The sequence below is a fragment of the Mchenga conophoros genome, linkage group LG13 (assembly GCF_057382185.1).
Source record: "Mchenga conophoros isolate Kocher_MC1m ecotype Shallow Benthic linkage group LG13, M_conophoros_male_GT1.1, whole genome shotgun sequence".
Taxonomy (NCBI): domain Eukaryota; kingdom Metazoa; phylum Chordata; class Actinopteri; order Cichliformes; family Cichlidae; genus Mchenga; species Mchenga conophoros.
The window spans coordinates 16,049,072-16,071,718 of record NC_140538.1 but is presented as its reverse complement, the minus strand read 5'-3'; the positions used below and the strand labels follow the sequence as shown (position 1 = coordinate 16,071,718).

The following is a 22,647-nucleotide window of genomic DNA, read 5'->3' as shown; positions in this document are numbered from 1 at the left end:
CATTTTGTTAAACACATATCCAATTTGGGGGCGTGGAGGGTAAAGCCTATACTACCGGTAGAAGACATAGGTCCCTCACAGGGCTAACACAGCTTAGGCCAATTTATAGTGTCTAATTAACCTAACATGCATGGATGTAGAATACGGGAGGACACGCAGACACATGCAAGAACATCCAGACTCCACACTGAAAGGTCAGGTGGTTCAAACCCTGTTGCTGAGAGGTGACAGTGCTAACCGCTGCGCCAATGTTCTGCCACTTCCACACGCGTTAGTTGAACAGAGAGAACAATATTATGGATCTGATGCACAATTACTGGCACATTGCTGCATTTTAAGAGGTGTTTTTAAGTAAGAAATCACAGTCTAGACTACATTTAATGAGACGTCTTAAAATTTCTGGGTAAATCAGGTAATACTGTGAAATGGAGAGAGGTATGCAGCCCAGGCATCTGACTCTGAAATTGCAGTTTGAATACCATTGTGCCACAAAACCATCCTGAAATTCTGATCCATTGTAAATCTCTAAAAGATGTCTTATATTACTGACCGCTGGAAAAATGTGGTCCTGACCACCGTCTGAAGCCTAAAGTTGACCTTGCATTCGTGTTGATCTTACATTCCTTGCTGAGAGCAATGGGGAGTGGACAGACACCAGACTTAATATTAGACGTCCTTCCCAAACCAAACATAAAAAGGAATCATGCTAAAGACGTCTCCTTTCAAGGTTGTGGCGATTTCGTACTTTCTCAACATATTGGAGGAGACATTAACCTTGAGTTGGATTTCCTATATTATCAGTCCGCAGACAACGGCTTAACTAGAGAGTAAGAAACTATAGCAGCGAGCAACGAGAGACCACAAAATATCAAAATTCAGCAGTTTGAATGACAGGTGAAATATTCATTAAAGCAAAGCAAAAAGAGCACTGAGTTAAACTAGTTTCAACTGAGCTGAGATACTGAAGAGCACAAAATACTGCTGTACGACATATGGCAGGGTGGGAAGTATGAAAGAAGGTTACAAAACAGCCATAACCTGAAATAACAACCAGTGTTGTTATTGTTTGTAAAAAGTGATAGGTGACAACGAGCAAATTCCTTTATATGTGAACAAGACTTAAAGTTTGTTCTTTACTTCAGCGACTGACAGATTCTACTGTGACCGATACCGATATTTAGTGCATTAAAAAGCCTACATATGGGCCGATATTTTTTTTCCAGACGCACAAAACAGAAACTGACATCCCAAATATTTGTTATAAGTAGCAAACTATGAGTCCTTACTATGACAAGGCAATCCAATTTAAAAGTAATCTTGTTTTATATCCAGAATGACTTGTTTATTCTCAGATGTGGTTGTTGTATTTAGCCTCGCTTCCACTAGTAGCTTCTCGGATCGGCTCAGGTCATCTTGACTCTACTCACTTTTGGTCATTTTCCATTAAATTTGAGTACCCCCTCAATGTGCTTGGGGTTGTTATGGCAACCCAGCTGAAGGTCCAGTGACGTCATTTTTACGCGACACAAACAACAAAACAGAGACTCGGCTCGCTTGGAACCCCGATAGAGCAGGTACTAAAAAAGTAAACCCTAAAACCTGAGTTGAGTCGAGTGGCGTTCCAAACACGTGTTCCCAAGAAGGACGTTGCAGAGTGCCCCCTGGTGGACAAACTACGCAACATCAATATTTGTAACATGGTTAAAGGGTGTTTCTTCTATCTCTTCTTTACTTCTTAAATTTATATTTATCAGTCGTCATAAATCTCAATACTAATATATTGTTAAATAGCTAATATCAGCTGATATATTGGCCTCACTGATATATCAGTCAGGCTTCGGTGAAGGAGATTTAGTTGAGAAAACAAATTTGGAAAAATGTGTAAGAACTCTATTTCTGAATTTAGATCTGCTCAAATGCACTTCGTTTTCAGTAATACAGCAAATACAGTGCAACTGTGACAAGTGACCCCTTATTTCTTTATATTTTGCTTCCTTCTCCAGAAGGAGAAGATTGTTTAATATACTGTATTTACACTTATGTCTGCACATGTTTCAATCAACTGCTCCGCCTGTTTTTAACTTTCCAAGCAAAATATAAAGAAATGAGTCTAAAGAATTTTGCACAGTACTGTAATTTCACAGTTGGTGCATCTCAAGTTATCAGCTATTGTTTTAATAGGTAATGATTATCTAACATAAATCTTAAAACATAGAAGCAAACAAACAAAGCTAAGTTTCTCCCTTCCAAGGAAGTTCATTGTGTGAGATTCTTTGGTATGATTTGATGATACCATTAACACACCACAAAGTTAAAATGATCCCCGAGATGCAGACAGGTCAGTGATTCATAACATAAGCTTCCCTTTCACATTTAAAAGGAAGAGCCTAAGGTTGTTTGTAAAAACCACACCAGAAGAGGAAGAAAAGAAAAACATTTGTCGGGTTCCTCGGATGAAAATAATTCTGACAAAACAGTGTTTTTGCGCCATTGGGTTTGGGCTGACCACATCAAAGCAAGTCATATGTGAAACATGGAAACTATTCAGTTAAAGCTTCATACTTTCACACGCTGCATTTTCTCAAGTGGTATTTCTATCCACATGTACCTAGAAAAACAAAGAAGGAAATCAGAGCGGCACTCTTTGACTCGTCTCACTTCCCCATGTCTTAGTTAAACCATTTCATCTGCTTCCACCATCACTACCCGCATTGTTTAACATCACAGCAACTAAAGAATAAAGATCTGAGGATGCAGTCGTCACCATGTCAGTCAGAACTCAGAGCCAAGTGAGGGCGTGCAGATGGCCACTGCTCCAAGACTCTCACAAGAATGACACTGTCCCCACCTCAGCTGTGTCCCACTGCACACAGAACAAGCATTTTTTTATTGGCTGTTTCCGCTGCTGGACTAAACAGCCACGACTTCATGCCAGAACCTCAGTCAGGTGCATTATGGGAACTGTTTATCAATCCCACCATGCACTACAAGCTCTAAATACAGCCACTGTTTTCCGTGCATCTCTCCCTCTCTCTCTCTCTTTCTCTCCCCCCCCCTCCTGCAATCTTTCTCACCTCTCTCTCGCTCCTTTGCTGGTGCAGCTGTCTCTTTATAATGCCTGTAAGGAAAAGTGGCTCAAAGTGACGGGAGGAACAGGTGTTTAAGTGATAAATTTGCCCTCCCTCGGGCACAATGCACCTCTGTTTATGAAAACAATCCCCCCCCCTCCCCGAATAAGGCAACATAGAATACAGACAATATACTCAGGCTGCCCCAGAAAAACAAGTAGAGGAAAATTATAGGGTGCAAAATCTCTCTTTGCAATCAGCATCAGAAGAAACGCCTGGCTGGAGCCTGTTTAAAGAAACATGCAGTCAAATTACCGAGTAAAACAAATATGTTAATTACAGTCAGATGCAATTAATCCAAGTGTACATATTGTGACTAATAATTACACTTAATGACCTAAGACGTCATTGTATGTTGCATGTCCCCCCCCCCTCCAATTCAGTGAAGACAACAGCATGTACATTTATGACTGCCACATGCAAAGGAATAATTTATAATAATTTATAATTAAATTTTATAAGAAAAACTCTGTCATTCATTGGAAACAATTGCAAAATTATTACAAAACAAAGCTGTGATTTTTTTTCAAGTATCAAAGTTAAAGCTGCCTTAATCCCAGCTTGTTGGCACAGACCCTAAACTGCTGGGCTGCTCCCCAGCGTTCCGTAGCGCTCCGATCACTACCTAGCATCTGGAAACCATCAGTGTAAACAAAGGAGCAGCGGAGGAGCTCAAGCCCCGCTCTGCCTTCTCCGCATCCCACAGGACATCGTTCAGCGAGCAACAGAGAAGACCAGATCCGAGCGCGAGTGTGTCCGTGCCCATATGTCTGCATGTGTGTCTGCTCTTGTGTCCTCGTCTCAGGATCTCTATTTAGTTTGGCTGGAGCTCAGAAAGAGATAGATTTACAGATACAGCGGATGGGGTTCAGTCCACAATGTTTGCTTTGAGTCTTTCAGGGTTTTTGTTTGGTTTGGTCATTAAGCGTAGCATTTCTGATAAGACTTCTAATTGCTTTAATGTGGTTTCAGTTAGCGTGCTAGTCTCAGTGGTTTGATGAAAGCTTGCTGCAGGGGGGAGGAGGGAGGCAGGAACCTGGATGTGGTTTAAACCTGAGAACTGGTTCTCCTCTGTGAAACATCAAGCAAGATCAAAGGATCAATCGTGCCCGATTCTTCACCTAAACATGACAAGGAAATATTTCCTCAACAGATATCTATTAATCATGGGGTCTGACTATTTTCAGTACAGCCAACATTTTTAAAATGTCATTCATGGAGCCTTCAAACACAAAACCTCACACTTTGATGGTTATGTACTTCACTGTGTATACACCTCAAACTACACCCGGGTTTTGCTGTTGAAGCTGTTACACCACAAAAGAAAGCTTGTTGTTAGCCTATATGAAGATAGAATTTTTCACTATGAATCCACCTTTCACTTAATTTAGCATTCCTCATGCCAAAGAGCCAATAATCAAGCTTGTAATATACTGAGTTTACTCAACGAAAGTGCACGTGTGACTTTTGAGGCAGATATTTAGTGGAAAATTTCAAGCAAAACAACCTTAGTAATGCTTTGTTGAGTATAATCACAGGGGCTTGTATCTGCCTAGTAACGACATCGTAGTTTCACAGCCCCACATCTACAACTGCTGAAATAAGCATTCTTATCTTCTACAGCTGTCTCTAAATATAAACCACAGCATTACACATCATGTAGGGCACCTAACTTCAGTCGGATACACTTTGGTTCACTCAAACTTCTTATGCCACCAAGCATGTAAACCCGTGCATATGGTCATCCTGAAAAACAAGTTAACACAAACACATTATGACAATAAGGTTGTGTTTGCTGGCTCACAAATCAGAGGGTTCGGATCATTAATGAAACTGTTACAGATAATAAGTTGTCCTTCTGATGATGCATATTAAACCTTGGCTGCCATTGTTTCTCCCTTCTCTCCTTTTTTTGTTAATTTTGTTTGTGCCAAATTTGATATTATATAAGTTACATACAATGGATTAAAATCATTATATATATATAATTTATTGAAACACAATGCATGAAATTACAAACCTACACAATGATGCAAAGAAGCATATAATAGTTGGTTCCAACATTCTCATTCAGTCTTCTGATTTGTTATTGTTAATCAGCTTGATTTGTTTGATCAGAAGTTTTTTTTACTATTGGAGACTTTTTTCATTTGTTTGTGTGGTTCTGTCTCAGGGTTATGTAAGCTCAAAGTGGTGTGGGATAAACACGTGGGTGGGTTTTAGAAACTGCTTTTCAGAATAAAAGCATCTGTAAGTAAACACGCACAATGGCTAAATTAATAATAATCTGATAATACAAATGCATTTTTTATTTCATTTCTCTGAAATAAAATTTTCCCATCTCAATTTGTAAAGGGCTACACCAAGAGAAAAAACTGTTCCTTAAACAGCTAATGCCGTTTAGCCCTTAAAAGTCTGAACCATGAAATTATTGCCAAGAAATTCAATTTCTTTTTACCTTCTTTTTACCCCAGAAACAAAAGTCTAATCTGGATTTTTATCAGACAACACCTGCTCCATGAATCGTCCACATACTATTCACTGCAGCCTAGGGGTTGCAGTAGCCACAATACTATCTGAACTGGGACATCAGCATACATCTGCCTTTGATTACGATATAAAAGATTTACCCATTTATTGCTGAGCAGAAAAGATTCTGACAATGAAACCAACGCATCTGAACAACCTGAAACCCAGCACTGAATTTAATCAGGTCCCTAGAAATACACAAAGAAATACAAGTTTGTAGATCATAGATCGGATGTTAGACAGTTGTTAAGACAGGCATGCGTACAGCGATTTCTTCATTTACTAATAGGTTACTTGGGTACCTCATTCACTGTACTTATAGCAACAAGAGAACAGCTGCTGTTACAGCATTTTTTTCCAATAAGCTACCTAGAGCTGGGTGAAAAAATGCAAATATACGGATGTTAGGCACTATTAGGAGAAAGCATAGCATATATTTACATTGCTATGCAGATGACACCCAGCTTTATCTATTTCCAATTTCCTACTTTTAAATTCACATAAAACTGAGGTTATCATACTCGGTCCTAAAAATCCTAAAAATTTTAGATGGCGTCTGACCAGATACCTAATCTAGGTGGCCTTGCCTTGACCTCCAGTAACGCTGTGAGGAGTGTGAGGTTTCTTCCTGTTAAAAGAGAGTTTTTCCTTCCCACAGTCGCCAATTGCTTGCTCATAGGGGGCCGTCTGATTTCTCAGTATTATTGTAGGGTCTTTATCTTAGAATATAAGGCTTTGAGGTGACTATTTTTGTGTTTTGCTGCTATATAAATATAACTGAACTGAATCTAACAATTAAAAGATGATTGTTTTAAACCTTTGATGTACATTGAATTTTAAATAAACTGGTTTTAAATACTTCGCTGCCTATAAATACAATGTGTTACAAAAATTAGGACGCTACTTCTGCACATGTTATTATTAATTTGTGATGATGTATAATGTATAATTTTATTATGTGTCTGTCTGTCTCAATTTTTATATGTTTTTTGTACACAGGTCGCTACTGAAAACTAGATCTCAATCTTAATCAGACTGCATATTCAAATAAAACATTTGCACTTGAATATAAAGTTGCTGACAAAGCAACAATGTGTTTTCTAACATAGCTTCTAGCATAACTAAGTTAGCAAAAGGTATGTGAGCTCACTAGATATGACTTCTCCAAGTTTACCATCACAGTCATCAGCCACTCAACTAGCACTCATCTAAACCTGCTCTGCACCCATGTGGGTCACAGTGCTATTCTTAAAAAGGTTTCATATTCTACAAGCTCTTTATTTCAGCTATTCGGATATACCCTCACCATTCACTACACTATAAAAAGGGGTTTACTCACAATAGCACATCCTGGTGTTTCGAGGTCTAAATAGGCCCTAGGAGGCATTTGTGTTGTCATAGGGTCTTTTGCCTCGCTTACTCACCTTCAAGTGTGAAGTGTGAGGAAAGCAGCAAAGACAGCAGAGGACGGAGGAAAGTGAAACATGTGGTATGTGGAAAGGAGCCATAACCATGTTGATACACAACCAAGTGCTCGGCTATAATCAAATCCACGGCTATTTTAAAGGATCATAACCCCACATCGACCAGGAACAGTTTAAAAAAATCTATATCAGCAGTGCAGTCTATATAAGGTGGACAGCAATGCATTTAAAATGACTAGATGCTGAATATTTTCAAGTGTGAGATGGTGACACTGCTCTTAAGGGGTTTCAGGGTTTAACCGCCAAAATTGTCATAAATGCGTTTGTTACCGTCATATCCAGGGAAAAATTTGAGAGGAGAGCCACTCCAACTGTTTTAAAATATAACCACAAGTCCATTTCGAGACCCGTGGAGGCGCCAGAATAGTTCATTCTTGGAAATGGCCTCTGCTTTGGCAGAGTAACTGTGTGAGCACTGTGTGTGTGTGTGTCTATCCGTGTGTGTTTTTGTAGACTTCTGCACTGTACGTGTGTGTTCCTACTGGAAGAGAGCGAAGCACAGAAGACACACGAAAGCTGCTTTTTATAATATAATCTTAAAACAGAACAAGTACCTTGATTTAACATTTTCTCACATTTTCTTGAGAAGTCCCGTAACACTACAAGGTATTTTGCTTATGTTTAGTCTGTTCTATGACAAGCTGACATATCACACAGGGAAAAAGGTAAATCAAGACAGCTGCACCAAATATAAAACATCCCACAGCTTGCAGTCATGTAGATAACTGCTGAGACTTTTCCAGAAAGCAAAAGCTGAGGTGTTTTGGATTTTGAAATGTCATCACTGCCCACCAAGAAATTCTTGACACATTTGAACATGAACAATATACTAGATTGTAAAATGATTGTGTTTTCAATTCTACTTACATTTGTCTCTTTAAAATAATAAAAAACTAAAACAATGAAATACAGGCAGCAATAAAAATATGGCATCATAAAAAACATCCCCACAGGAGAGCATCTTTCACAGGACAAACTAGATTAGCTTTTTGTTTTGTTTTTTAAATTACCTGCAGACATTCATGTTTTTCAGCCTTTGAACAACATATTTTTGTGAGTGGCTTAACTTAGCAGAAGGATCCTAAAACATAATTTAGTTGCAGAGGCAATTAAGCCCTCAGTAACTGTATTGTGAAACCAAATTGGCAAAGTCGGAAGCATGATATTCTGATCTGTTGATACAGATCGTAACAAATCTCGGCTTAGTCATCTCTAATAATGTTATTGCTTGCAAATTACATTCAATGACCTGCAATTTGTGATTGCTTTGATAAAGCGGAGGAGGAGGTTATGTTGTGGTAAGCAGTTCAATGGTAAAATCTCCCACACAACATGAAATTTTACTCTAAACTTCACGCTTCCTTTAGTCGCTACAGCGACTTAAGGCATAATATAGCATGTTTGTGGATACTTGTGCATATGCATGTCCAAACTGTTCTCCTTAGGAGCAGACCCATGTCATTCGTGTTCAAGACAGCTGCAGAGGCATATCATGATGCCAGCGTGCTCTCTGCCAAAACCCCATTCCCAGATTCCTAGATTTCCACAACTAATCGGCCAAAGGATCTCAGTGACATGTTGCTGGATGACTAATGAATACCCCTGATAGCCAAGCATGTTGATGTTTTGAGTTATACGAGTAACACGCTGTTGTTTTAAAGCTGATGGTTTTGACAGGGTGCTTTTTCTCTTTCTTCATGCTTAGTTCATAGAAAACACAAGAACAAGCCAACTGGGCTTTGGGATCTGTCCGCTTCAAGCCAATGGTGCAGGATCATCAACACATCTGCTTGACATGCAAGACTCCTCATTTCACACACATAATATAACTTTACCCTACTCCTAAACTTACATATGCCATATTTACTAGGCGTTAAGGGCTTTTGATAAGTGAGGCCACAGGTGTGAATTTCCTCTTTACCCTCTGCTAGCCTTGGACGTAGCCACAGCCCCGCAACACTCAACAAGCTGTGCAGCTGCACAGCAGCGTTATATTACCAGTCTGTGAATGACAAGAGCAGGTTGGGTCGCACACTGGTGCATACAGAGGTGCACAAAATATTGTCTTCTGCTTGCAGGAGGAGGTTCTTGCTACTGCTGTCTGTGCATATGCTGCATGTGTCACCTGCATTTGCTGTACGTAGCAGGATTTGTTTGCATGTCCCTCTGCAGACTGTATTTTTGAGAGTCACTCTGCCGGATATACCGTACACGTGTGTTGCTAATCTCAGCGTCACTTGGTGGCAATGCTATATTGGACCTATGGCCCTATATGGTTTCTAAATGCTCTGACTATGAAAGGCTCTTTCCAATATAACTTCTCAAAACTAAAATATCTTGACTGTTTTTTGTTTGTGTGCTTTGTTCACAGAGGCACAGCTTTTTAATGTCTGCTATGAAACAGAAAAAAATCCATCTGACACCACACATCCCTGATAAGCCTTATCTGTTTAGCAGGGAGTCTGCACTCGCTCCCAGTCTTTCGCTTTGCTAACCTGACTGAGCGTGTGTTAAAGAAGAGACAGAGACACAAGGCCTTTTCGGAGCCTTTGCTGTGACTGGAAGGAAGATCAGGGGTCACCCTGTAAAAACATTCCCATAGCGCACCTCCCCCAGCCCTCATCCCTGCCAGAAACGTCTCAGCACACTACAGGGTAGCACATACTGATAGCGAGAGGCGAGAGAGACAGTTTCCAAATGAAATGTGGATTATTTTTTAAAGTAAAGACCTTGGATCTATAAGTAAACAAGGGGTAAAAAGTAAGTAAATCGAGCAGAAACATAGTTCTTCATACCCTAGAAACCCGTGTCCTCTTTTATATCTGTTTTGACTACTTTCATATTTCGAGCAGCCTGATTAGTTGACCCATATTACCTGCTCATATGTGAGGATTCATATTTGTTTCTCATGCTATTTGAGGTCCATCAGTGCACTAAATAATCATTATTAAAAAAAAATACAGCTTCTAATTTTTTGTGATGATGATTTTTCACCTGGTTTCTTACTTTAATAAACAACATACAACAACTTATATCTTTATTATATTCAGTAACACATACTGAAGGGATGTGAAGCTTTTATTGTGTTTTTTTAAAAATATAAATTAAAAAGCATTAAACCACCATGTTATATTTTATGCTTAATTTATTACAGATCTCTGATATTATAACTGACGTAATGTTATTTAGAGGTCATGCTTTCTGAAGCTATAACCCCTCTATGTCTTCACGTGACTTTATATTCTTATTTTAATCTTTTTGATTCGTTTTACCTTGTGCAAAACATTTTTTAAAACTTACTAATGATGCACACGCACACATGCATGCACACACACACACACCACTATGGCTTCCCATTATTGAGCGCAACTCTAGTTTAATCTGCAAACACTGTCCTGATCCCTGGCAAGGCTGCAGCTTCTGGATAGCCTCCCAAACTTCATGACACAGAGAGCAAAAAACAGTCAGAAAATGAAAACCACAGAAGAGGCCCCTAAGTGTTGACATATAGACAAACAGACTATATAGGACTCGTTGTGTGTGGTTTGTTGTTGTACTCCTTTTTTCTTCTCTGTAAGATTCAAGGCTCTCTCCAAACATACTTGAGTCTGACGCACTACTCTGATGAAGTGAGGGCCCTGCTGGGCGAACAATACAGGCCTGCCTTCCTGACCTCTCCGTCTAGCATATCCTACAGACACACAATGACTGCCTTAATTACCAGCCTCCATTCCCACCGCTAGGGTTTTCCCCAATAGCTCCCATTCAGAACCACGGTCTCTCCCTAAGGTGCCCATTCAAGTGTGATACAAAGCTAGCAGTGTCAGTCCCTGATCTCTTGACACCAAACTCAGTCCAGTGTGCCAGCACTTGCAGCCTCACAGCGTCTCTGTCCGTCCATCTGCTTGTCCGTCCCCTCCTTCAGCCTAGTCTTAGAAAAAAAAAATTGTTGTTTCTTTTTTTTCCATATGAATCGTCTCAATTAGGAGCAATTAATTAAAACAAATGCCAAAGTCAGTATGACGTGGATATTTTATTGAGGTAGGTTTTAATGGCTTTCTCAGCTCACTAACGAGATAAAGCAGAGAGAGATAAGACCACGGTTAAATAGCTTGTTGGTGCATCATTTAAATTACCTGTACAAAGTGGGTTTCACATCTGTCTTTGAGCCTGTAAATTAATCCAAATGAACCTAATCACACAATTTTAACATCAAAATAGCTATTAAGCATCACTGTAAGTGACTCGCACACACTACATGGTGTATTAACCAATGAGAAGAGTCTATGACAATTTCTACAGGGAAGAGCACAAGGCTGCATCTTGAAATGCTTTCCTTTGTTTAACCAACAAGTCAAACCCCAAAGATAAACAAAGTATATTACCAATACTGTAAAAAACAGGAAATAAAAGAAAATAGCAAAACTAGCATTTTCAAGCACAGAAGAACAAAATCGACTTTTTTATGTTGTTATGGATTATTGAGTATAAATTGATGTTGGATAAATCTGTGTTACTACAACTCCTAAGAATATGAGTAGTATGAGCTAACAGAGCTTTTGGCCCTTGTCTGCTAACAGGACATCATGCTGTAGTGAAAATGTGACCTTTGACCCTCTGATTCCTCCTTTCTCTCTGAGTGAAAAGTGAACCATCCTGTTCCCGAGTTCCCGAGGCCTCATTATGGGGCTGAAAAACCGTAACACTGTCTTGACTACTGTCATAGCCACCATGTATATATTTTGCAATATATTCAGTACCATCTGTTAAACAGTAGAGAGGTAAAACTGCACATTTTACAAAGGATTTTTCACTCTAGTACAATAACATAACAGATACTGAAACTTGGTTCCAAAATGAGTGCTGACCTGTTTTCCCTCATGCTGCAAAAACACAATTACATAAAGCAGTGTGATGAGCAAGAGCTCCGAACACATTATTGTTTATTTTCTTTTATTATCTGAAGCCTCCATTTTACAGTGCTGGCTCAGCAACGTGATGGAAAAAGTGTTACATAAGAAACTATCCAAAAATAAGCTAAATGAGCCCTCTAACATCACTTAGACTGTGTAGCCTTCATCTGAGCATGAAAAGGAGGACTAATCAAATGACACAACGTGCATAATCTCTTCCCAGCGAGAAAGCTGAGGGACTTTACGGCAGCTTAGCTTCACCTAAAAGCGAGCAGATGGTGCACCGTGTCTTCGTCCATATTTCAGCATTTAATCTGCAAACAGCTGTGAGTTTATCTATCTGCGGCAAATGTAACAGCATGCTGGAGTCCCAGAGATCGGGTTTTAAGTGTCACAGTTACCAAAACAGGAAGTGGTGTGATTGTTGACTCAGCAAAAACTGAGAGGAACAATGGGATTTCTGGACAGAACGCAAACCAGCTGGCAGGAAACCACACTTTTATCATTCTTTTAACTTTGATTTCCGTTTAGAGGAAGTGCCCTTGCTCCCCTTTCACTGGTCCGCTGTCTCTCGGCTCTTATGCCCTTCTCAAGCTTTCAGACTATGCCCTCTCTGTGCCAGACAAACACAATAGTGCTGAATGGCATGACAGTGACACATCCAAACTGCCTCCCTGCCCCAGCAAAATAAGTGCAGCCGTGTCAGAACCTGCCCCTGGGGCATCGTGGGGGTAAAATGTGAAACTCTTTCTCATGACAAATGTTGAATAAATCAATAAACTGGTATTTCATTAAAAATATATATATATTTCAACTCAGGAAAGAGTGGGTTAAACATAGATTAGAAAAGCAAAAAGACAGATGTAGGTTCTTTCTCCTCCCAGGAACATTAGCCTCCAGGGAGACTGCAAACGTCTCCAGCTACATTAAGCTCACATAATCTGCTGGACTAGTGAATAATCAGCACTGGGCTGAATAGCAAGGAAGGATAGAAAGCTAGTTTAGACAATTTCGCAGCATGTTTCCAACACAAGAGTTGCAAAATGTTTTGCCAAAGGTTTAAGACGGCACTGTTAATATGAGATACAAGTCGCACATGACACCAGAATTTAGACTGTGCTTGAATTTCTTACTGCTGACTGAAAAAGTTGAATTTTAATAGGAAGCTGGAGTGCAGAGCCCTTTAAATATGTGGGACACTTTATATTGGTGGCTTCAACAGTCTGTTGAAGTGACAGCATCCTATTATTCTGACACTTTTATGTTAATATTCATACCCACAGCTCTGACAGAAAAAGCCACACTATGTGCACAAGATTTGCCAAACATGCAAAGGACTTGTTGCAGTTTTGGCAGTATTATTTCTAGCGAAGTGCAGCCACACTTTTGAGCCTTTTAGGTCTCGCCACCATTGGGCTGTTTTACACTAGCAGCTGTTTTTTTCTGGATCTTATTTAAGGCAGCCCACACCTTTGTGCTTGTTCCAACCACAAGAACTCCCGCTGCAATACGTCTTTCAGGATGTATCCAGGGGACTGTCCCCTGAAAAAATGCTAACTGGTTAAAAGTGAATCTTTGAAAGACCAAATGAAGTTGTGACTGTGATCAGAGGACTGCTTTCTATTCAACCCTTGTAAAATTTGCCACATAGAGGAATAAAATAAACAGGAGCGAGCAACAGCCCCATTCACTCCATCTATTGTTGTTTCTGGTGACACAGACCCAAAATTATTCATCTGTGTAGTTTTGATGCACTTGGAATTTAAATTACATTAAAATCTCTTACAAAATTAAATTATCAGCTCATAAAATCTATAAGGGAAATAGAAAGGGTAAATGGGCTAATTATAGTGGCTATAATATGTCTGAGAGAGTCTTAGGGATGATCAGATTTTTGGGATTGCAAGGCAGAAGTGTTGATTAAACTATCATAACCAGCAGAATGTAATGAAGTCTCTTGTTTTAGCACTGCAGAGTTGCACAAACAAGGCTAAGCAGTTTCTAAATTAACTGTTAGAACTGACACACCAATAACACCACCACTGAAACGTGAAAGCCCCGCCTCTCGTAAACCCCCCCAAAAAACTAGCATCCTTGTTAAATGGTTAAATTAATTTTGGCTAAAAGTGCTAAAAGCACTGAATATCGTCTTTTTGAAGTCTCGGATAAATAAATATTGCCCCCAAAAAGATCAGACGTTAGATCCTCGTGCTCAGATTAACTGGAAGAGATAACACATGCTGGAAAGGTGAAACTCGGCTAAAGACCTGAATCAGATTCGATTAAGGCTTTAATATGAGTTACACTCTGCAGGAAATTGGGTGTTCCCACGCTGAGCTAAAATACTTGTTTTTCCTAAAGTGAAGCAAACACACAAGCAACACTCTGTGCAGTGATGTAACGCTGGTAAATTACAAATTTGCAGTGTGTTTTTGACAAACCACAGACACACACATACAACAACAAACTGAAACATTAAAAACATTGCACAATTCTCTCAGCGTGACTGCCAACCAAATCCGAAAAGGATCGCCGCTCTGTCAGAGGCAAGCACCGGAAAATTTAAAAGCAAATATGTTTTGTCAAAACCACTGATGTTTGTTATGGTAGACAAAGCAGGCTGCAGTAATGACAAGTCATTATGTTTACTACCACGGCTGACGGGAAAGCACACACTCTGGAAAGTCACACGTTGCTCTTTTGCCTCTCCTCCGAGGACGCCCTTAGTTCAAAGGTCAACTCTCGTCTCCACTTTTACGGGAGATCGTGGAGACCATTTGTTACAAAGTACAAACTCCTGCTGAAACTCACGCCACGTGAGGCGTAAATGCCATCGCAGTGATTTGCATTAGATATACGCAAGTGGAGATGCCTGCCGACTGACTGGCAGCCATAGACGTGAGAGGGAACGTTAGTGCCTGTGCTTTTAGAGTGAAGCATCCTCTGCAAAAGCCTTTGGTAAATTAAATGGCTTGATTCTATCTTCTGTCATACTCTGCTGGAAATATTTAAAATACATAGACATTGCACTAACACAGTCCAAATGGGAACAAAAAAGCTTGATAAAGAGGGATCTGTATAGGGATCACTGTGCTCTTGCAGACAAACCTGTACAACATCTTTGGCTATATCATCATCAGCAATTTAAGCAATGAAAATTCAAAGGCTTATGTAAGTTGGTTTGATGCTACAGCTGCATAAAAGCTCTCGTTTAAAACAAAAGACTATACCGCTCACATCTGTTTGTTAGATATAAAGCAACATCTGCTGAGCACAAAGTGTGAAAACAAGAGCAAACCGCTAGCCTGTTTTACTCCACAAAAGCTGACTAATTAACGTGTTAATGCATATTTAATGCATATATAAATATATGTATCAGAATGCATATTTTGAGAGTGGACACCACTGAAGAAGAAGCTACCATAGGAGCAGGAAAAGCTTTAGGTTCTGAGTGTTGAGACAGATAGAGGAGCCAGAAACCACCAGCCATGCAGTCAGTAGACAACCAAGTTTACCACTTGACCCACAGCTGCCTCTTTGCATTTAACTCATAAAAAGAAAAAAATAAATAAAAAGCATCTTTCCTGAAAAATAATGAATGTTGCTTAAAAAGACCAAATGTTCTCAATCAGCTGATTGTGATTTTTTTAAGCTGTCAAACAATGCCTCCAAAAAGTTCAGCAGTTTTGGTTAACCTCATATGAGAGATGAGAAACCACATTTTTGTGGCATTCTCCCAGTAAAAGACAACAACAACAACAACAATCTGGCATTTCTCAGAAGCATAAGAGCGTGCAGTGCTAACTGAAGATCCTGGACAAGGGGGTTGCATAATGTTCAGGAATGAGAGATTGTAAGTCGAGAGTCCAGCGTAGCTCAAAGACACGCATAAAACATACAACAGCAAGATCCACCCCCGCCCACCCATAAACCTGCATTACAGCAAAGAAACTTTCCATGAGTTCATCTTTCTACCTCTGGTAAACCTGTCAGTCACTGCATCACTCTGATCACTCAAATCAGAGGTGGGGCCAGCTGTTGAGAGGATTAGTCCTCTAAACAAAACCAAATCATGAGTGCGAGTGGAAGACATCTTGGAGCGGGGCCAGAGCGTGGCAGCGAGAGGCATTCTGCTCATAACTAGGGGAGCGACGTCATTTTCCCAAATAAAAGCCAGTTTACATAACACCTCTGTCCCCATGACAGGCAGCACTGGGCAGCTGCTGCCAGACCTGTGGCTTTCACTCAGCTACAAGTTTCCTGAAAAATAAATCTCTCAGCACAACCACAAACCTTGCCTGTGTTTCCAATATTAACATGTAAAAACTTTTTTTTAAAAAAGGGGGGGGTCTTCAATTTCAATTAATGTATTAGCACTTTGGCCTACCTCTATATACTCAAAAAGCAAAACAATAAAGAAAAGCTAGAGAAAGCATCATAAATAAAGGAGAAACTTACTTGACCCTTTGACAGTCTTTGCGCAAAGCACCTCAATAAAAGGCGGTGAGGGGAAGTAGACGAGGAAGCTTTTACATACTCTGTGCTGGACTAGGATGACAAACTTTGCAGGACCCGGTGAAGCAAGAGCTTCTGTTTTCATTGGCAAAGCCTCTCTGAACAGGACAAACTCTTTCTTAGTACGAACACACGACTGCACAATGTAAAACAGAGTACTGATCATTTAGAATGAGGAGTTCTTGTTTAGAGAATGACACCAGACTTGGCGAGCAAGCACTCTTAGGAAGAGCTCTTCTCGCTTGTGCGTCACATATATTATTCGGATCTTCAGCTGGTTAAATAAGGAAGAACTATCCTTGGCTTAGGCATGCAGTGACAGGTGAGAGGGCAATAGTGTAAATGATGCAGCACAAATGGAAGGTAAGCTTATGGAGGAGAAGCCCAGGAGAGTCCTAAATAACTGAGATGGTAGGTGTTGAGGCTGTTTGGAGACTTTGCTGCTTTCTGAGTTACTGCTGGCAGTTTAACGAACAGCTGAAATACAAACCAGAAGTAGGGTGAGGGTGTTTCTGACATACACAATGGAAAGATTCATTTCACTGCTCCCTGCTGTCAAAGGGGTTTTATTTAATAAAGGAACAGTTTAGCCTTTTTTCATCTTGAAACAGTAAAGTGAAACTTAATATACAGCAGATATGGTTTTAGTACTAAAGACACTAAATTGTGAGTCGTTTAATGTGCACCTGTGCCAGCGCCGAGTATCACTTCATCATTGCTCACATCCACATGTACAGTATTAGTTGAAGGAAGATGGAAGGTAAAACGTTACATGTTGCATGATATAGTACAAAACCAAATTCCAGGAAGAGTTGTGAGCAGATGATCTAATTCCCACACACTGCAGTTTGGGGCTGCCCAGGAGATATTTCATCACTACAGTGGTCTTATACAGACCTCGTGAGACCAGTCATCATATGTCATAAAGCGAGTCAAAGCATTTTAATCTCACATCTGCTCCTCATTACACTTTCATGCAAAAGAAACTTAGGGCTGGGGTTCGGCTGTTGCACCTCACCCAGGGAAAGGGAGAGGAGACAAACGGGGGAGGCAACTGAAAGACGAGGGAGTGTAAGGTCCAACTAAAAACTCAGAAACTCCACAGTTCCAAGGGAAGGTGCTTTTGTGTTCTCCCTATGAAATTAGCTCACTTGGCACTCCATGACTTTGCCTTTACAAGCTGCTACACAACAACATAATGACAGATCAGACCGTAGCAGTTTCACAGTCTAGTCCTAGAAAATACACTTTAATTTTGCTACAGCAGCTACAAACGAAGCTTTTCCTTTCACACATTATGTTCCGCTATAGTTCACAGAGAGACAGACAGGCAGGATAAATATATAAATACTTTTCTTTTCCAAATCAAGCTACGGTTTAGGGGTGTTGACAACAGCTGGAGCCCCATTTGTCACACACTGGTGGTACCCAGTAACCTCGATACTAGACCTCAAGGTGGATTTGTCATGGTGCCTCGCCAAAAAAAAAAAAGGATAAAAAGCTGCATCATAACAGGCTGATTCAGTGGGAAACAGAGACAGGAAAGCTCCCACTGAAATTTCCCACTTAAACTGTGGCTGTAATAGCGACAGTTTAAGTGGATGTACAACTGTGGATATAAAAACTGTGGCTACATGTCAGAAAATGGCACTTACACTACTTACTTATACACAGTCAACATGATGATCTGATTCAAACCCTTCACCTTTGACTTGGGAGTTTAAAAATATGGCCGTGACATAACATGTGCTTATAACGTGTAGTCTTTTTGTTGTGCAGTGTTTTGCCAGTCAAGACAAACACACACATACACACACACATGACTACAGAAGACAGAGGCCAGTCTGTTTAACAAGTAGGTCAGACCAGATCCAAAAAGAGAGGAAGAAAGAAAAAGAGTGAGGGAGAGAGTGACTGACTGCAGCAAGCTTAGATTTTAGTGTCATTATTGGTTTGTATGAACCAAATAAAAAGTCATTGAAGAAGTCTAATGTCAAGATTAAGCAAATGAGACACACTGAAAGATTTAACAGTGATTATAAGCCATCTGTGTCACCTGATGACTAGATTATGTCATACGTGTGTGTTAACAGTCTCACCTGAGGGCAGTCTTTGATATAGTGGCCCTTGTTGAAGCACAGGTGGCACAAGTAGTTGGGTGGGGGTCTTTTGTTCGGTTTTCTTGTTTCAGAAGAGAGGGAAAGGTCTGAGAAATGGTCCGTCAGGGAGTTGAGTCCGTCCACAATATTGTTCAGGGAGCCATAGGGAGACACGTTCTTATACACGTTGTTGTTTAAGGCCTGAAAAATAACACCAGATACAGCCTGTTGTTAACATGAAACTCTGCTTCTCGTGAAATGCTTAGATTACGCGCCAGGTTCCTAAATGTGCTCTCTGTCCTGTTTGCTGTTGTACAAAAAGTAAAGAAAAACTAAACAAAAAAAACGGAAAAAGAACTCCAAGATAATTTTGCTCATTAAATTCGGAACATCTGGCACGAGGCCCAGCTGTGCTCATGAACTGGAAAAGTACTGCGCATGTCCTCAGAGAAACACAGGACAAAGTATGACTCATTGTAAACAAGATGGGAAGCATGTTCCCCGGGCCACCCAGCGGAACATCAGCATTAACGCCATGCACTGCTGGTGGTAAACTATCCGCCGTCCGAATCTGTAGTCTGCTCGGAGACACAGGATGCACTGTTGCGTGCCACCAGGCCAACTGAATTCGCAGAAGATGCTCTCTGAATATTAATAACAGGGAAAGCGCTCCCTGCCTTTCCTTATTTCCCTTTTCGTTCATGTCTTCCTCTTTTCAAACGCAGTCCAGAAGAGACAGACGTGATTTGACCCCTGGGTGAAATTAATCTGATTTTAGCAAATATTCATACAGCCAGGTAATTAACCTAGGAGAAGCCTAACTAATTATCTGGCCTGACATTTAATATCCGAGTGACCGCTCTTGAGAAAAAGAAAAGATGTCAAAGAGTTCGTAGGCATGTGGAAATCCACTGATAAACTCTTTAATATAACCGAAGGGTATGCATCATTTTAGGACACAGGCTTGTGTCTGGGAAATGATGTTACTGTTGATTTTAAATGTTGCACGGCACAGAAACCTTACACTTGGCAACCTAACCAGGGCTGAAAGCCAAATCTCTATCTGGAGACTGTAAGATTGTCTTGCTAACCAGCTCCAGCTTTAAGAGCCGTGTTCATTTATTACTTGTCGTTGCTGTAAATCAAGCACTACAGCTCTGTAGTTTCTCAGTTTCCCATCTGGTGCATGTGTTCCAGCTCTGTGTACTACTGCATCCCTCCTCCAAATGGAAATGTACACATTTAAGTTTTACTGCAGCTTGCGAAATCATTTTTAACAAATAAAAAACAGGAAACTTTGCTCTGTTTACATTCGGAGCATTTCTTCAGTTTGGCTTCAAACCACCTACTGTCAGCCCAAAGGAAACGGATTTCACACACATCTGCTAATGGTGGGGTGAGACGGTTTGTTTATTTTTGCGTGTGTGACTGAGTGACTAGTCCTTGGTAGGTTGTGTGTTTTGTGCCGTGTGGCAATAGATGAGGGGATGGCCAGCCACGGTGTGCCCAAGACAGGCAGAACAAGTGTAGCACATCTGTGAGTGTTTTCACAGGTCCGGTGATGAGGTGTCACACAGCAGGAGGTCAATAAAACACTGCTGTTTTTAGGCCAGGCTTGTGGTGCCACCTGGGAACTTTAAAGGTGCACTGATAAGAGGTAGAGTAATCCAGATAGTTTCTAAATTAACAGTAAAAATATGTTAGGGGGGCTTTTCTGCCTGCAACTGGGTTGTGAAGGAGGCTTTTGAGCAAAGCTGTCAGCAGACGAATCTGCGATAAGCGTGCTCGACTTGTGCCCTGTCGACAGCGACTTCATTAATCTATATCGCAATTTCACTCCAAGCAGGCTGTTGTGTGATCCTTCACCGTGAAAACAACCACATTTCGCATTAGTCATCTCATCATCAAATCTCTGCAGTGGTTTGTTTTGCTTGGCTTAGCCGGTATAGAAAGTTGCAAAATCTCCCCCTCCCTCCACCCCTTAAACCGTTTCCAGACTCTATGTGTGTTCCCTCACTTTGAAACACTTTATACTCTCATGGCATTACACAACTGCGTGTAATGTATAAAGCGAACGCCCCATTTTCAGATGACTTTACGTGTTAAGTGACTTCAAAAGCCCCCTGCGGTTGCCACCATTATAATGAACACTGGCTCTAGATGGTGACTACACCATCCATCCACTACTAAAGTTTCCAACACATAGCGTCACTTGAACAGAGATCTAAGAAACTGGGCTGCAGTGCAATCAACGCTGCTCACTGTGTATTTTTATTTATTATAACACTGCCTTTCTGCCCACGCTGTGTGATCATTTTCTGTATGCGGGAGAGATGGAGGGGTCACTTTTGCACAGAGTGCACTATGGGGTATCAGATTTGCACCGTGCACACATTATCAGCATGTTGGTTCCCTAAAATTACTTGGAGGCACAAAAATAGAGAATATGTAAACAAGGACTGATTTTGTTTGCACAACCTGGTCTATTTGAAGGAGTCAGAGACAGCAGACCTCAGCAAGGGGCTGCAGTGGCCTGCTCTCTCCAGACAGAGGCGTGCAGAGGGTGGGGGGGGATCTATTTCCATCTCCTGCCTCTCTGATTAAAACATATTTTTCCTCACCACATTAACTTTGAGCCATAACTTATAAATATGCTGAAAGCAGACCTCTTCATGTGTAATCATGTCATCTGGGGGAGGGAAATGAGCTGTGTGATATTTAGATCTTGAAAGATTGCACATTAATTTTAATTTTAACATAAGTATTTAATCCATGAATGGGTTAGTGACATATTTACTGAGTATTTCTGGTGTATTTTTCTCTTCTAGTATTGCAATCATATACACAGAAGCCTACACAATCGTTTTATATTATGTAAAACACTTACATCTGCACATAGCAATAGAGCTACATTCAAAGTAGCCCCACCAAAAATGTTTATTTCATCGGACTATTTTAGGTTTTTGTCCATATTAAAAATATCATGGCGGTTATACCAGAATAGCCTATGTTGCAACCTGCATGCTAAAACATTTGCTGCTCAGACAAACAACACTAACACCGTCCAACTCTCCCTAAAATCAGCCACAGTCTCACAACCTCAGATATCCCGGATTTGTACGTAGCATGCCGTCAGTTCACCTCATTTCGCTGCAGCTGGAAGAAGTTGTTGAGATAGTTGGAGTTCAGGGAAGAGCTCAAATCCGCCGCTGCGGGAGTCTTGCTGAAACTGAGATCCGGGTGGGAAGAGTTGGGTTCGGGTCTGAACGCGTCAAAGGCGCTGGTCTGGTGGGGGTCTTGTAAGGAGAGATAGACCCAGTTGAGAAGTTGAGCCGGCTGGTACACGGAGGCACTCGTGTCTATGGCAGACAGCAAGCTCATCTTTCCATTCAAATGTCCAAACTGGATTTCCACCGCTTCTTTTTTTTCTTTTTTGCTGGACTCGTCTCAAATGTTGCTTTTTTCCCGTCCCCGTCCCCAAACTGATGGCAAGTGCTCCCTTTTCTTCTTCTTCTTTCTGTAAAAGGCCCTGTCCTCCTCACGCCGGGAGCCTCGTCCCACTTAGGTGTTACTCAAAAGTCATGGCGTTAACATGTCAGTATAAAAAGTTTTCCCTTGCTCCCCATGGTCCGCTATCTGCCTTTATTGCAGCGGGGCAGAGAGAAGCTCTTTGAATATGCAATGAACGCGGCTCTGCGTCACCGAGGACCAGCAGCCAATCAGCGCGTCGTTTGTTCCAGGAGTCAACCGAGTAACTGCTGTAATAAAGACGGTGTAGATATTCTATTATTTACCAAGTTACTAATATATATGGTTTACTATTTCTCTATTCTTGAGTGGAAACAGGCCTCCCTGATTCTTTATGACATTCAGCCACCTTCTGAAAACACATATTAATATGCTATAAAGAAAAACCTGGATAACTTTAGACATTTAGTCCAGCGGTTAAGAAATCAATAAACTGTGCAGCTTATCAGGA

At 40.7% G+C, this 22,647-nt stretch overlaps 1 protein-coding gene across 1 annotated transcript in view; it reads right to left on the bottom strand.

The window, feature by feature from the left end:
- Positions 1 to 22,386, bottom strand: part of zcchc24 (zinc finger, CCHC domain containing 24) — a 40,193-nt gene extending 17,807 nt beyond the window's left edge. The window contains exons 1-2 of the mRNA XM_085296710.1: positions 21,810 to 22,386; positions 18,669 to 18,869 (exon numbers count right to left, since the gene is read on the bottom strand). Coding sequence (XP_085152836.1) covers positions 18,669 to 18,869; positions 21,810 to 22,049 — 441 coding nt within the window. The 5' untranslated portion in view covers positions 22,050 to 22,386. The remainder of the gene's footprint in view (positions 1 to 18,668; positions 18,870 to 21,809) is intronic.
- Between the last annotated feature and the right edge of the window lie 261 nt (positions 22,387 to 22,647).